Source organism: Panulirus ornatus, chromosome 38 (assembly GCF_036320965.1).
Source record: "Panulirus ornatus isolate Po-2019 chromosome 38, ASM3632096v1, whole genome shotgun sequence".
In the NCBI taxonomy this organism is placed as follows: Eukaryota; Metazoa; Arthropoda; class Malacostraca; order Decapoda; family Palinuridae; genus Panulirus; species Panulirus ornatus.
The window spans coordinates 28,001,247-28,014,551 of record NC_092261.1 but is presented as its reverse complement, the minus strand read 5'-3'; the positions used below and the strand labels follow the sequence as shown (position 1 = coordinate 28,014,551).

At 43.5% G+C, this 13,305-nt stretch overlaps 1 protein-coding gene across 2 annotated transcripts in view; it reads right to left on the bottom strand.

Annotated features, from left to right (window-relative positions):
• Nucleotides 1–1,173: 1,173 nt before the first annotated feature.
• The window catches only part of LOC139760936 (uncharacterized), a 29,978-nt gene continuing 17,846 nt past the window's right edge, over nucleotides 1,174–13,305 (bottom strand). For both annotated transcript variants that reach the window (XM_071684722.1, XM_071684723.1), the window contains exons 5-7: nucleotides 11,546–11,837; nucleotides 8,618–8,756; nucleotides 1,174–3,935 (exon numbers count right to left, since the gene is read on the bottom strand). In XM_071684722.1, the coding sequence (XP_071540823.1) occupies nucleotides 2,949–3,935; nucleotides 8,618–8,756; nucleotides 11,546–11,837 (1,418 nt within the window). In that variant the 3' untranslated portion in view covers nucleotides 1,174–2,948. The remainder of the gene's footprint in view (nucleotides 3,936–8,617; nucleotides 8,757–11,545; nucleotides 11,838–13,305) is intronic.

The window sequence follows — 13,305 nt, the reverse complement described above, 5'->3', positions numbered from 1 at the left end:
TTGTTCAGTTTGAATTTGTATAAGGTGATATGGGAGGTAAATGCGAGAGTCTTGGAGAGAGGATGGAGTATGTAGTCTGTGGGGGATGAGAGGACCCGGGAAGTGAATCTGTTGTTGTTCGCCGATGATACAGCTCTGGTGGCAGATTCGAGTAAGAAACTGCAGAAGTTGGTGACTGACTTCGAAAGAGTGCGTGAAGGGCGAAAGTTGGGAGTAAATGTAGATAAAAGCAACTACGTTATTAGGTTCAGCAGGGTTGAGGAACAAGTTAGTTAGGGTGTGAGTATGAAAGGAGAAAAAATTGGAGGAAGCGGCGATTAAGATATCTGGGAGTGGCCTTGGCAGCGAATGGAACCATGGAAGCGGAAGCGAATCATAGACTGGGGGAGGGGGCGAGGGTTCTTGAAGTGATAAAGAATGTGTGGAATGAGAGAACGTTATCTTGGAAAGCAAAAATGGGTATGTTTGAAGGAATAGTAGTTCCAGCAATGTTATATGGTTGCGAGACACGGACAATAGATAGGATTGTGTGGAGGAGGGTGGATGTGATGGAAATGAAATGTTTGAGGACAATATGTGTTGTGAGGTGGATTGATCGAGTAAGTAATGAAAGGGTAAGATAGATGTGTGGCAATAAAAAGAGTGTGCTTGACAGAGCAAAAGAGTGTGTTGTAATGGTTTGGACATATGGAGAGAATGAGTGTGGAAAGGTTGACAAAGAGGATATACATGTCAGGGGTGGAGGGTTCAAAAAGAACGGGGAGACCAAATTGGAGATGGAAGGATGGTGTAAAAAAGATTTTGAGCGATCGGAGTTTAAACATGCAGGAGGGTGCAATGCGTGCAAGGGATAGAGTGAATTGGAACGATGTGGTATACTGAGGTCAACGTGCTGTCAGTAAGGTGAACTAGGGTATGTGTAACGTCCAGGTTACACCATGGAAAGGTCTGTGGGGCCTGGATGTGGATAGGGAGCTGTGGTTTCGGTGCATTACACATGACAGCTAGAGAATGGATGTGAGCGGACATGACCTTTCTTCGTCTGTTCCCGGCGCTACCTCGCAATCGCAGATACCCTTGCCTGAGGTAGCGTTAATGAGATAGTCTAGACTCGAGCCTCAGTTGTCTGTTCCTGTCTCACCAACAGCACCACTAGGGAAAGGAAACACGAGATCCGGAGCACTTTCGTGTATTACCACGTCTTCAAAGGACTAGTTACAGAGTAAGAAAAATAGACACGATGGAGGTTATGTATACAGAAACGGAGGGAACGTGGAATGGGGTCGTGTAATCACTCAGTTCACTGGGAAAATGCCAAGATTATAGTTAAGTGTAAGGCGAGGATGAAACACAACAGATTCCTGTATAATCAAACGTGGTGATGATGATAATATACCTCGCCTCTCATTATGGCGAGGGTGGCACAAAAGTCTGCTTGACCCATCCTTTACCTGAGCTTGACCTGGCGTCTCCCGGATGACCTCATCCAGGTAATACCGCACACTAGAATGACTTAAAGAAACTCGTGAACAAGAGATGAAACATTTTACCATTATCTCAACAACAAATGGATTTAGCTTATTTGTACATGATTGTACTGATATTCAGTACATTGTCATTATGGTGTTTAATCATGCTGGATCATATCATATTTTCTTCCTATCCCAACGCTTAATAATAACTAGGGCATCTCCCCAATCAAGTGAGTCATTAGAATTACTAAGATGTACGAACAAGACACTAGACTACTGGTCATTACGTATAGTGCATTTATGCTGTTTTATTCTAGTATCTAATCGCTTCTTTGTTTCACCTATGTAGAATTTGTTGCAGTCTCTGGATGGAATTTGGTAAATACAATCTGTGACCATAAGAGGAGGACAATTGATCAATATACCCTTAACATTGGAAATGTTTTATAATATAACATATATAGTAACCTCGTCTCGCGTACCACTTTGTCCAGACACACTCCACCCGCCACCCTCACCCCATCTCTGCGTCTGTTGCTATCGTCTGTTACCACTTCTTCATCCACTCTTATTGTTGCCAGCAGTTTGTTATATGGTTCTCCTCTTACAGTTTACCACCTTCCAAAATACCTTATCATTCTCGTAGAAGTTTACTCATATTCTCTCCCCATCTCTCATTTGCCCTATTTCTCAGATCTTGTCCCGTCTTTCGACACTTTTCTCTTGTGCACTTCTGAATCACTCACACTCTTTCACTGCAGATACTGTCCTCACACATCTGTTTTCTCTCTTACTAGCAATTAACTTCATTATCCCACCACATATTACCCCTCTCCATACGTCTATCTTCCACATACCATACACTTCTCCCACACACATATGCATTGCTTCCTTTAATGCCTCCCACTCCTCCTCTTTCATTTTCTCTCGCCCTGTATCCCTCGTCATTTAATCTCTGTCTCTCTCCCCACAAACCTCTCTACAAAGCCCACTGATTTTCACAACTGGTTTCCCCAAGCGTTATTTCCTTTGCTCTAAAATCATCGCAAACTTTAACACTTGCCTTTTCCCACTTAAGCGAGGTAGCGTCAGAAATAGATAGCAAAGTCTTCGAGGTAAGATCCTCTCTTGGTTCATCTTTCCGTTCCCCTCTTAAGTTAAAATAAGAGAGGAAGGTTTCCAGCTCCTCACTCCTTCCCCTCTTTCGTGTTTCCTACGCAGGAAACCCCTCTTTCGTGTTTCCTACGCAGGAAATACGTGAATAGCAATCGTTCTCTTCTACCCCCTCCCCCCAGAAATAGTAATTGATAATGATAATCATATGATGACAATTACTGCCTAACAATCATTTTCTAACCATTCACGTGCCTGGTGCTCCATGTGGACTGTGTTACAAACTACAAGTAACGAGAAGAATCAACCAGCATTACGTGTTAGTTCGGTGGTTCAGGTGAGGAGCACTGGGAGTGATTTACGTCACACGTTTGTCTCGAGGGTGTCGGCGTCAGACTCAGAGATGCAGTCGCACTTGCTGGGGATGTGGTCGCGGGTGGCGAAGCTTTGGTGGCAAGGGAGGCTGCTACCCAGCGAGGAACGCAGTGGAACTCTGCTTCTGTTTCCGCCCTTCAAGCTGGAGCCATGCTTTTCTCGACGGCAGAACTGGGGGCTGTCGGAGTCATGGTGAGGGAGGAGGGGCGCTATCGAGGTGTGGACGCCTCGCTTGGGCGACTCACGGTGTAGAATGGATGGGACGGACGTGCCCCGCCACTCCCCCTCCTGCTGGGTAAGGTAACGGTCGTGTATCACGTTCCAGCCGTGTCGTCGACTCTCTGTGTGAGGATCTGTGAGGCTTGTGGACGACAAGCCGATGCCTCCCTGGACGGAGTGGATACGGTCGTTTGCCACGTCGTTGTCGCTGTAGTAGTCGCTGCCGTAACATGAGTTCTGAAAGTCCTGTATTCGCCTTACGTATTCCTGATTTCTCTTGGCTACGCTGTGTTGCCTCTTCAGAGTCTTGCGGTGGTACGAGGGTGGACTGCTATAGTTCTGGGAGCCAGTGTACCTACTCTCCTCCAGGCACTCCTCACATTCTCTCGCAGGACACGTCAAAGGTTCTCCCTTCGATGTCTGCCCCACACTTTGCTCGTTCACTTCCCGTGAACTTGTCGACGAATTCATCTTTGCCATTTCCTCTTCATCAGGAAGCGATATCAGGTTTTCAAGTTCTTTCAATACGTTTTCTTCTCCAATTTGCTCAATGATTTCTAAAAGGGATTCTTCGAGGGCTTGGTTGATGTCGAGTTTGTCAGCCGGAGTCAGGGCAGCAGCAGTGGTGTGTGGAGGAGCTGAGGGAAGAACAAGAGAAGGATGGCGCTGGACCATCATGGAAGGTTCGTGATGACTGCTGTCCTCAGACCCCACACTGACCACGGAGGGGGTTCGCTGCTCACTCAGAGGTTCCTTCTGTAAACAATCCTCCATTAGTACGTAAATGCATCTAATAACTACAACCGATTCCCATGCTGTATAACAACGGATATATGTAAATAAACACGAAAATGAACAAGTGCATTGTGGGACACATTATGTGTTTACAGACAAACAGTTCTCAGGGGCTTAAAATATGTCTGATTATCAGTCTCTTGAGTGTGTGGTTACTTCACTAGATACAACTGGTGTATGAGAACGTCTGTATAATTTGGATAACCCATAAATCTATGAGCATTTCCCTTTCCTAACGTTGTATTTTATATGAAACGAATACAATATCCCATCCCCCATCCTCACACCCCAGAGGATTTTGGTTGGTTATCTATCTATGTTGAGCATAAACTCAAGTTGTTACTATAGTGCATATATATATATATATATATATATATATATATATATATATATATATATATATATATATATATATATATATATGTGTGTGTGTGTGTGTGTGTGTGTGTGTGTGTGTGTGTGTGTGTGTGTGTGTGTAGTTTGTTTTAGTTTCCCCCATAAGATTGTACGAGTATGTTTTCTTTATTTTACTAACGCCCTCTACAGTAATCTTTGTTTACTCAAGTTTGTTTTTTGAATGATGAAATCCGAGTATCTGAAGGATTATGTTACAGATTCAGATGCTTTAAACACTGCTAAGTGTTCTGCTGACTATTGTTGGAGTTTCTTCAATTTACAGACAAGCTTTTTTATGACCTACCTCGCCACACTTGGCGCCTGCCGACACACTGTAACAATAACATCAATGTAAACTTTTAACCTATCGACTGCCAGGGACATTATGGCCATCATTTGTCATGTTAAAACCACCAGATGAATGAATGAGCTTTAACATATGAATCTCGAGACTTCATGTGTTTAGAATAGTTCTGACCGTATACACTATAAATCTCTTGTATCTCAAGGATATTGTGGAATCCCGAAATGCAGCGTTGGCTACTACGATGGTTGAGAACAGTGTAATACCCAAACTACAAATCCTATTGGCTTTATATTTTCCATCTTTTTCTTTGAACCGTAAAACGCTCAGTGGAGGACTTGCCCCTTTACACTTCCTAGTGTCTGATTAGGAAAGTTGGAGATGAATCTTGTCTCCAACTGTTCACTGTGTCATCAATCTTTTAAGAACTTGAAGGTCAGGTCACCCTACAATCTTCTCTCCTCCTAGGTGAGCAAATTATAAGTCTGCAGCCTTTCTCTCTTACTCAGCTCTCTTAATTCTTTAATTTTGATAACATCTTTGTTGTCCTCCCCTGGACCTTCTCTATTAATAGCTATTTGTGCTTCATAAGGTGCGGTGACCAAACTTGAGAAGCACATCCTAGTTTTAGCCTTATGTAGGATATGAACAGCTGGCTGAACATTTCCTTATCCATATACTGGAGAGCTATTCTGTTATTTACTAGCAGAGAGTTTGTCTCCATAACTGTTCTCCATTATGAAGCTCAGGTGACAGGTTAGGAACGATGTCGTCTACCAAGTCCTTCTCGCACCCAGAATCCTGAAGCTTGATTCCTGCAGGATGATAATCATACTGAGATCGTTCACTTTGTCCCATCTTCATCAAGTTACATTGGCTCGGGTAGAATTTCATTTTCTTAGACCAACCTTGAGACTTGTCTACGTTCCCTTGTAAGTTGATGCAATCCTCCTTACTTATCCCTTCCCTTATGACCTTTGCAAACATATTCTGGTAGGAGTCCATACCTTCAGGCAAGTTATTTACACATATCAGAATGAGAAAATGTCCTAGAACAGAACCCTGTGGCGCTCCGCTGATGGCTTCCGAGACATATAGAGGCTCTTCTAGTATCCACTGTCCATCGAGGGAGTGTCCTTCTTATTCGTGCCCGGTGATCCAGCTTCTGAGCCAGCCTCCCATGTGGCACAGTGTCAAGTGTTTTCTGGCAGTCCAGACACAAAGAGTACAATACAAATATCCTTCCGTTTTGTCTAAGACAGAGCTCACTCTCTCGTAGCGTTCTAAGAGGCTTGTTAAACATGACCTCCCTTCCTGAAACCATGCTGTCTCTCACTAAGGTCATTTCTCTTCAGCAAAGAAAGTCATTTAAGTTTTCTAAAAATCCTCCTCAGAACCTTACACGCCTCACTCGTCAGTGATACTGGTTTGTGGTTCAATATGACGTTTGCTCTTTTCTATCTCCTTGACACTTCGTCTCTCCAGTGATATTATGAATCAGGTATCAAATGGTCTCTCTAGTGCATCTGTACACATCTTTAGCACAGGTGGGAAATTTCATCTGGACAATGAGCCTTGTATGGGTAAAGACCTTTTAGTATTCTGGTATATTTTTTTCTATATGTATCGATGAGTTCTCAAACCTCCTCCCCAACATGTCCCGTTGATGTTGCTGAACAAGTATCTTCCACTTTCAATACTCCTTTGAACTTGTTACTCATTTCTTCATCATACATCCTTACATCAGCCTTTTCCATTCTTTCCTCTGGATCCCTTAACCTGATCAGCTGCTCTTTAACTGACAACCGACTCCTGACGACATATTATTTTCAAAGTTTCCTTCTTCCTACCCTCTTTGATCCTGCTACACTCGTCCCTTGCTCCCTTATACCGTGCAAATGCTGGCTGGCTGAAGTGCCGGCTGTCTTCGTCACTGGATACCTCGAATCTCATTTGCATTTGATATCTTTTATTTCCTCTTTCTTACCATTGCCTCTGTATTTGTGACTTGAGATACCCATTTTCTTCATCTTTCATCGTAAACTTCACAGAACCTCTAACCACAAAGCTGCTCGTCTCCATTCCCAATCTATGTTACCAAAGAAATGATTGTGGTCTGTGTAGTTTCCACGATTATATCATCCCTCATGTCCTGTCTCACCTGTGCTCCTCTAATGCTCTTGTTGTCCCAATATTCAAACTTGAGCATTACTTGATCACTTCCAATTGGCGTATCATACATAATAGTCTCAATATTTATGCTAGGATATGTCAAGATAGGATCTAGCAGTGATGTTGTAAGACTTCCTTTCTTCTAAGCATGTTCACTGACGCGCTGGTATACGAAATTTTCGTGTATACAGTATTAAAAAAAAGTGTCTCAATGACTCCCTAACTCCATGATAATCTAAATTCTCCGAGTCTATCTCTTCATACTTGAAATCCCCCATCATCAGTACGTTATCATCTCCAAGAAGCGTTTTACTGCTCCATATACCATCTAACTCTTCCTATATTGGAATCATTGTTTATTCGTTCTAGATCGTCGCATTTCTTTATAGGATCACTGTGCACGTCTTCCTTACAGTTACTCTTCCTACTTTGCATTGTTTGAATGAGCCATTCTATAATGTTTCTCGAATCTCCAGCCTGTCTTTTGTTACGGGAGCCAAACCTCTCCCTCCTATACCTTCTCTTTTCTTCCTCATTATCATGTACACCACACCACTGGACAGAACAGGTGAGATAGCATATCTTTAGTAAGCATTGTTTCCATATCACTAACAACACCAGGAGCACTTTCCGATACGATCTTTCAGTTCCAGGTCCTTACCATTGCCCACTATAATGTCCATCAACATTTGAATACATTACCCTCAGTCTAATATTACCATCTAACCACACTGTTCTCCCTGCAGTGCAGGGGGAGGGGGAGGTTGCCTCGTTTGGCGTCTCCAGATGGTAGTTGTTTGACTGTATTCTGCACCTCCCTGCCCACTAATGTCAGCAGATTCTATAGACGTTACAGTTATTTCCTCTAACTGAAAAATTTCTAGTACATCTGGGAAGAACCCATCAGATCTTATTTGCTTTTTGATGAATTCTCCTTGCTTCATTTACACATGTACCTCCTGAATCCCGTCCACTAAATTCAACTGTTGTTCATGTTCACGTAACGACATTTTTCAGATTTCTAAGGCCCTTTGTTATCTCATGACTCCCATCATGATCCTGGAAATAATTCCTTATTTTCTTTAACTCCTGCTCTAGCAGTGTCACCCTCTGGCCTTAATTCTTAACAATGTTCCATAACATCTCCAAATGTTTATTCTTGTGTGGTTTCTTTCATTTCCTTCTCTAATTTATTTGCAGGTCTTGTTTTGACTGACGGGTCTTCGAACACTCCTGGAAGTCAATACCAGACTTTCTTGGCTGTAGCAGTGCTAAGGGTCTTAAATTGGTCCCCCAGGGCAATATCAATGAAGCTTACTAGCACATAACAGCCTCAGTCATGAGGAAAAATTGTCTTCAAATTACATTGTCTTGTTTAAGTCTCGCTACAAAATTTTACTCCCCTTTTGTCAAGTCAGAGTTGCACTTACATACGGTAACTTAGCTACACTTCGCTTCCCCAGATGTTAGTTACTTCCTCTCTGAGAGAGGCCGTACAACTCAACAAACAAGAAACAACTGCCAATCCACATTAAACGCGCAAAGTCTGGCACACGAACTGAACAGCCAATCACTTAGGGACCCCGTCACATTCTGTCCAACCCTTCTCCTCCCTTACTTGTACATACCAGGCTTCAGCAGCTGTAGGCCCAAAGAAATCTTGAAAACGCAAGAATTACTCCTTGGAACTCTTCCCTGACGTGTGTGTGTGTGTGTGTGTGTGTGTGTCTTACTGGAACAAACCTTTAATTTCCTCATTCCTAGACGTTACCTTTTTCATATTCAGATGACGCTTCTTGGAGCAGAGAACGAAGAGGCGATAGAGCTGTAGGGACACCACCAGCGTGTTCTTACAGGTGAAGAAGATGTTCAGGTAACTTATCACGTTGTATCCGAAGATGAGCGTCATCCTAGTGATGGTGGGAAACAGATAAGTCTGGGTAAACGTTAGTAAACTGCCTCACTACAGCATGATAGTGTGCACTAGTAGACTACAGCATGAGTACACTACAGCATGATGAGCACTAATATACTACAGCATGATATGAGTACTAGTATCCCAGTAGAGCATGATACTGAGCACAAGTATACTACAGCATGATATGAGCACTAGTATACTATAGCATGATACTGAACACTACTATACTACAGAATGATACTGAGCACTAGTATCCCATTACAGCATGAAACTGAGCACTAGTATACTACAGCATGATTCTGAGCCCTAGTATACTGCAGCATGATACTGAGCACTGGTATACTACAGCATGATATGAGCACTAATATACTACAGCATGATACTGAGTACTAGTATACTACAGCATGATATGAGTACTAGTATACTACAGCATGATACTGATCATTAGTATATTACAGCATGATACTGAGCAGTAGTATACTACAGCATGATGAGCACTAGGATACTACAGCATGATGAGCACTAATATACTACAGCATGATATGAATACTATCCCTGTAGAGCATGATACTGAGCACAAGTATACTACAGCATGATACTGAGCACAAGTATACTATAGCATGATACTGAACACTAGTATACTACAGCATAATACCGAGCACTAGTATCCCATTACAGCATTAAAGTGAGCACTAGTATACTACAGCATGATTCTGAGCACTAGTGTACTGCAGCATGATACTGAGCAATAGTATACTACAACATGATACTGAGCACTAGTATACTACAGCATGATACTAAGCACTAGTATCCCAGTACAGCATGATACTGAGCACTAGTATACTACAGCATGATACTAAGCACTAGTATCCCAGTACAGCATGATACTTAGCATTAGTATCCCAGTACAGCATGATACTGAGCACTAGTATACTGCATCATGATACTGAGCACTAGTATCCCAGTACAGCATGATACTGAGCACTAGTATACTACAGCATGATACTGAGCACTAGTATACTACAGCATGATACTGAGCACTAGTATACCGCAGCATGATACTGAGCACTAGTATCCCAGTACAGCATGATACTGAGCACTAGTATCCCAGTACAGCATGATATGAGCGCTAGTATACTGCAGCATATGAACGCTAGTATACTACAGCATGATACAGAGCACTAGTATGCTGCAGCATGATACTGAGCACTAGTATCCCAGTACAGCATGATACTGAGCACTAGTATCCCAGTACAGCATGGTATGAGCGCTAGTATACTGCAGCATATGAACGCTAGTATACTACAGCATGATACTGAGCACTAATATACTACAGCATGATAATGAGAAAGGATGGTATACACATTATCACCCACACACATTTTCTTTTACATTTGTTCGCCGTTTCCAGCATTAGCGAGGTAGCGGCAGAAACCAACGAAGACAAGGCTTCATTCACTCACACCCATTCTCTAGCTGTCATGTTTATTGTATCGAAACCATAACTCACTATCCACAACCAGGCCCCATGGACCTTTTCATGATTTTTCCCGGCTGCTTTATATACTCTCGCTCAGTCCATAGACAACACGTCGCCCCCGATATACCCTATGTATGTTAAGGCTCTGATCACTGCAGATATTTTTCACCCTATCCTTCCATTTCCAGTTTGGTTTCCCCTTTCTCCTTTCCCCCTCCACTTCCGACACGTATGCATATCCTCTTTGTCAACCTTTCCTCAGTCATTCAAACCATATCCTATTTGTTAACCTCTCCTAAAACATTCTCTTCATATTTCCAAACTAAATCAGTACATCATCTTCAGCTATCTCAAATACACTCTTCATATGACAGCTGATATGTTTGTTGCCCACGTAGCCACCCAAACAACCTGAATCATGTCTTAACCTTCGATCATTCTTTTTTTACCGTAGCAGAATATTTGAGTTAGAAGTGAATTTTACATCTTATGTTATTGTTTTGCTATGCGCTCTCTGCTACGTGGGTAACAAGGATAACTTATTTACTGTCACGCTCTAAAGTCGGGCGCATACAACCCGCCCCTCAACCCCCCTCTGTGGTTTCCTTTATCGATGAAGCAATGTTTCATTATAATCAAGAAATTACTGTAAAATGTAATTATAAAAGTTTGAAATAAGATGTATTCTTGGATTTAGCGTCACCTGATGAAAGGTGTTTCGTAATACTGAAAGAATATCAAAACATAAGAAGAAACCTGTAACGTTTATTTTGGTCGTATTCAACAAGCAACAGGACTTGGTAACATAACATTTGTGTAACGGTTATGAAATTAGTAATAATTACGTATGATTCCTTCATAAACTGCTAGGCTAATAATGCATTTATTAAAGTAGAATGATAAATGATGAAACTGCTCATACAACGACTGTGTGACAGTCGGTACACAGTCGTGATCCTTCTAATACCAGGGCAGCACTGTGACCTGCACACTCATTCTTGTTGCTTGTGAATTGATTATCACAAATTATTCTTTGTGTTTCAAGTAGTTCATTAAAACACTGTCGTTAATAGTGCGTTAGGTTCTGTAATGACGTGTTCCAAGCGTTTATAATTCCCTGATAACTTATCGGCAACAGGAAACTCTGTTTATGGCATCTCACTGCTAGGTAGAGACAGTGTGTGGTATGGGGTATGGGAGGGTGGCCACGAAGGCGGGTGAGGACACGTAACCTCACACCTAAACGTGTGTGCGAGGAAGAATAATGTGTTGACAGTACTGGTGAGTGTGGGTAACCTTACCTGAGGAGGAAGAATGGCCCGTCCTGCATGAAGACCGTGGTCAAGATAGCGATAATGTCCATGTCCAGGTACTGGTTGATGCTGTAGCCGCAGGTGGCGCTGCTGGCCACCCCGTCGCTGGCGCAGATATTGTTGTTATTGTTGCTCTTGTTGTTGTTGTTGTTGTTGTTGTTGTTGTTCTCTAGGGCGATCACCTCCTCCGGCGGTGGGTAGTTGATGGAGGGCCGCAGCTTAGGGGCGTGAGTGGCGCTCAGCACTAGGGTGAACTGCATCAGTGACCACGACCAGATCCCTGACGAAGGCACAGACGGGGGCGTCACATGACCGGGCAGGACATACGTGCACACCCCCACCCCCCCTCCTCCCTTCCCCCGGTTGACCAAGGTCATAGAGAAAGACACGAAATAACCGAAGAAGATGAGAGTTCTCAGTGTATGAGACCATGGCTGAGGAAGATGAGGTCCTCGGTGTATGAGACCATGGCTGAGGAAGATGAGAGTTCTCAGTGTATGAGACCATGGCTGAGGAAGATGAGGTCCTCGGTGTATGAGACCATGGCTGAGGAAGATGAGGTCCTCGGTGTATGAGACCATGGCTGAGGAAGATGAGGTCCTCGGTGTATGAGACCATGGCTGAGGAAGATGAAAGTTCTCAGTGTATGAGACCATGGCTGAGGAAGATGAGGTCCTCGGTGTATGAGACCATGGCTGAGGAAGATGAGGTCCTCGGTGTATGAGACCATGGCTGAGGAAGATGAGAGTTCTCAGTGTATGAAACCATGGCTGAGGAAGATGAGATCCTCGGTGTATGAGAACATGGCTGAGGAAGATGAGGTCCTCGGTGTATGAGACCATGGCTGAGGAAGATGAGGTCCTCGGTGTATGAAACCATGGCTGAGGAAGATGAGATCCTCGGTGTATGAGACCATGCTGAGGGATGTGAGGTCCTCGGTGTATGAGACCATGGCTGAGGAGATGAGAGTTCTCAGTGTATGAAACCATGGCTGAGGAAGATGAGATCCTCGGTGTATGAGAACATGGCTGAGAAGATGAGGTCCTCGGTGTATGAGACCATGGCTGAGGAAGATGAGGTCCTCGGTGTATGAAACCATGGCTGAGGAAGATGAGATCCTCGGTGTATGAGACCATGGCTGAGGAAGATGAGGTCCTCGGTGTATGAGAACATGGCTGAGGAAGATGGCAAACGACAGAGGAAGATCGAAGACGAAGATCTGTAGCAGATGGACGATAGTAATGGTGTAAGGACGATGGTGAAGACAGGTGACGAGGGTGGAGGAGGACTATGGATCATGTCAGCCCAGGAGGAAGATATCAACGCGTCACGAAGAAAGAAGACATGCTATAGGAGGGTGCTGGACACTGGGGGAGGAGAGTTGTGTGTTGTGAGACGAACTGGAGTCAGGCAGACGGCAGGGGGAACACAGGGGAGGATGTGTAGTGAGGAAGAGAAGAGGAAATATAGATACAGAGGAAATACTGACGGGTTAAATACAGGGAATCATCAGACTTGTGGAATACGTCATGATGTTTGAGATGGAGAATTAGAAGATAACGCCGGAAGTAGATGAATTGTGGGTAATGTAGGAACACAAGTGGGGTAGGAAAATACAAGAATGGCCGCCACCATCCTACATTTAGCCACACACACACACACACACACACACACACACACACACACACACACACAACACATCTTACATAAGCCACCGTCTAAGAGGACCAACATCTTCATCGTACTAT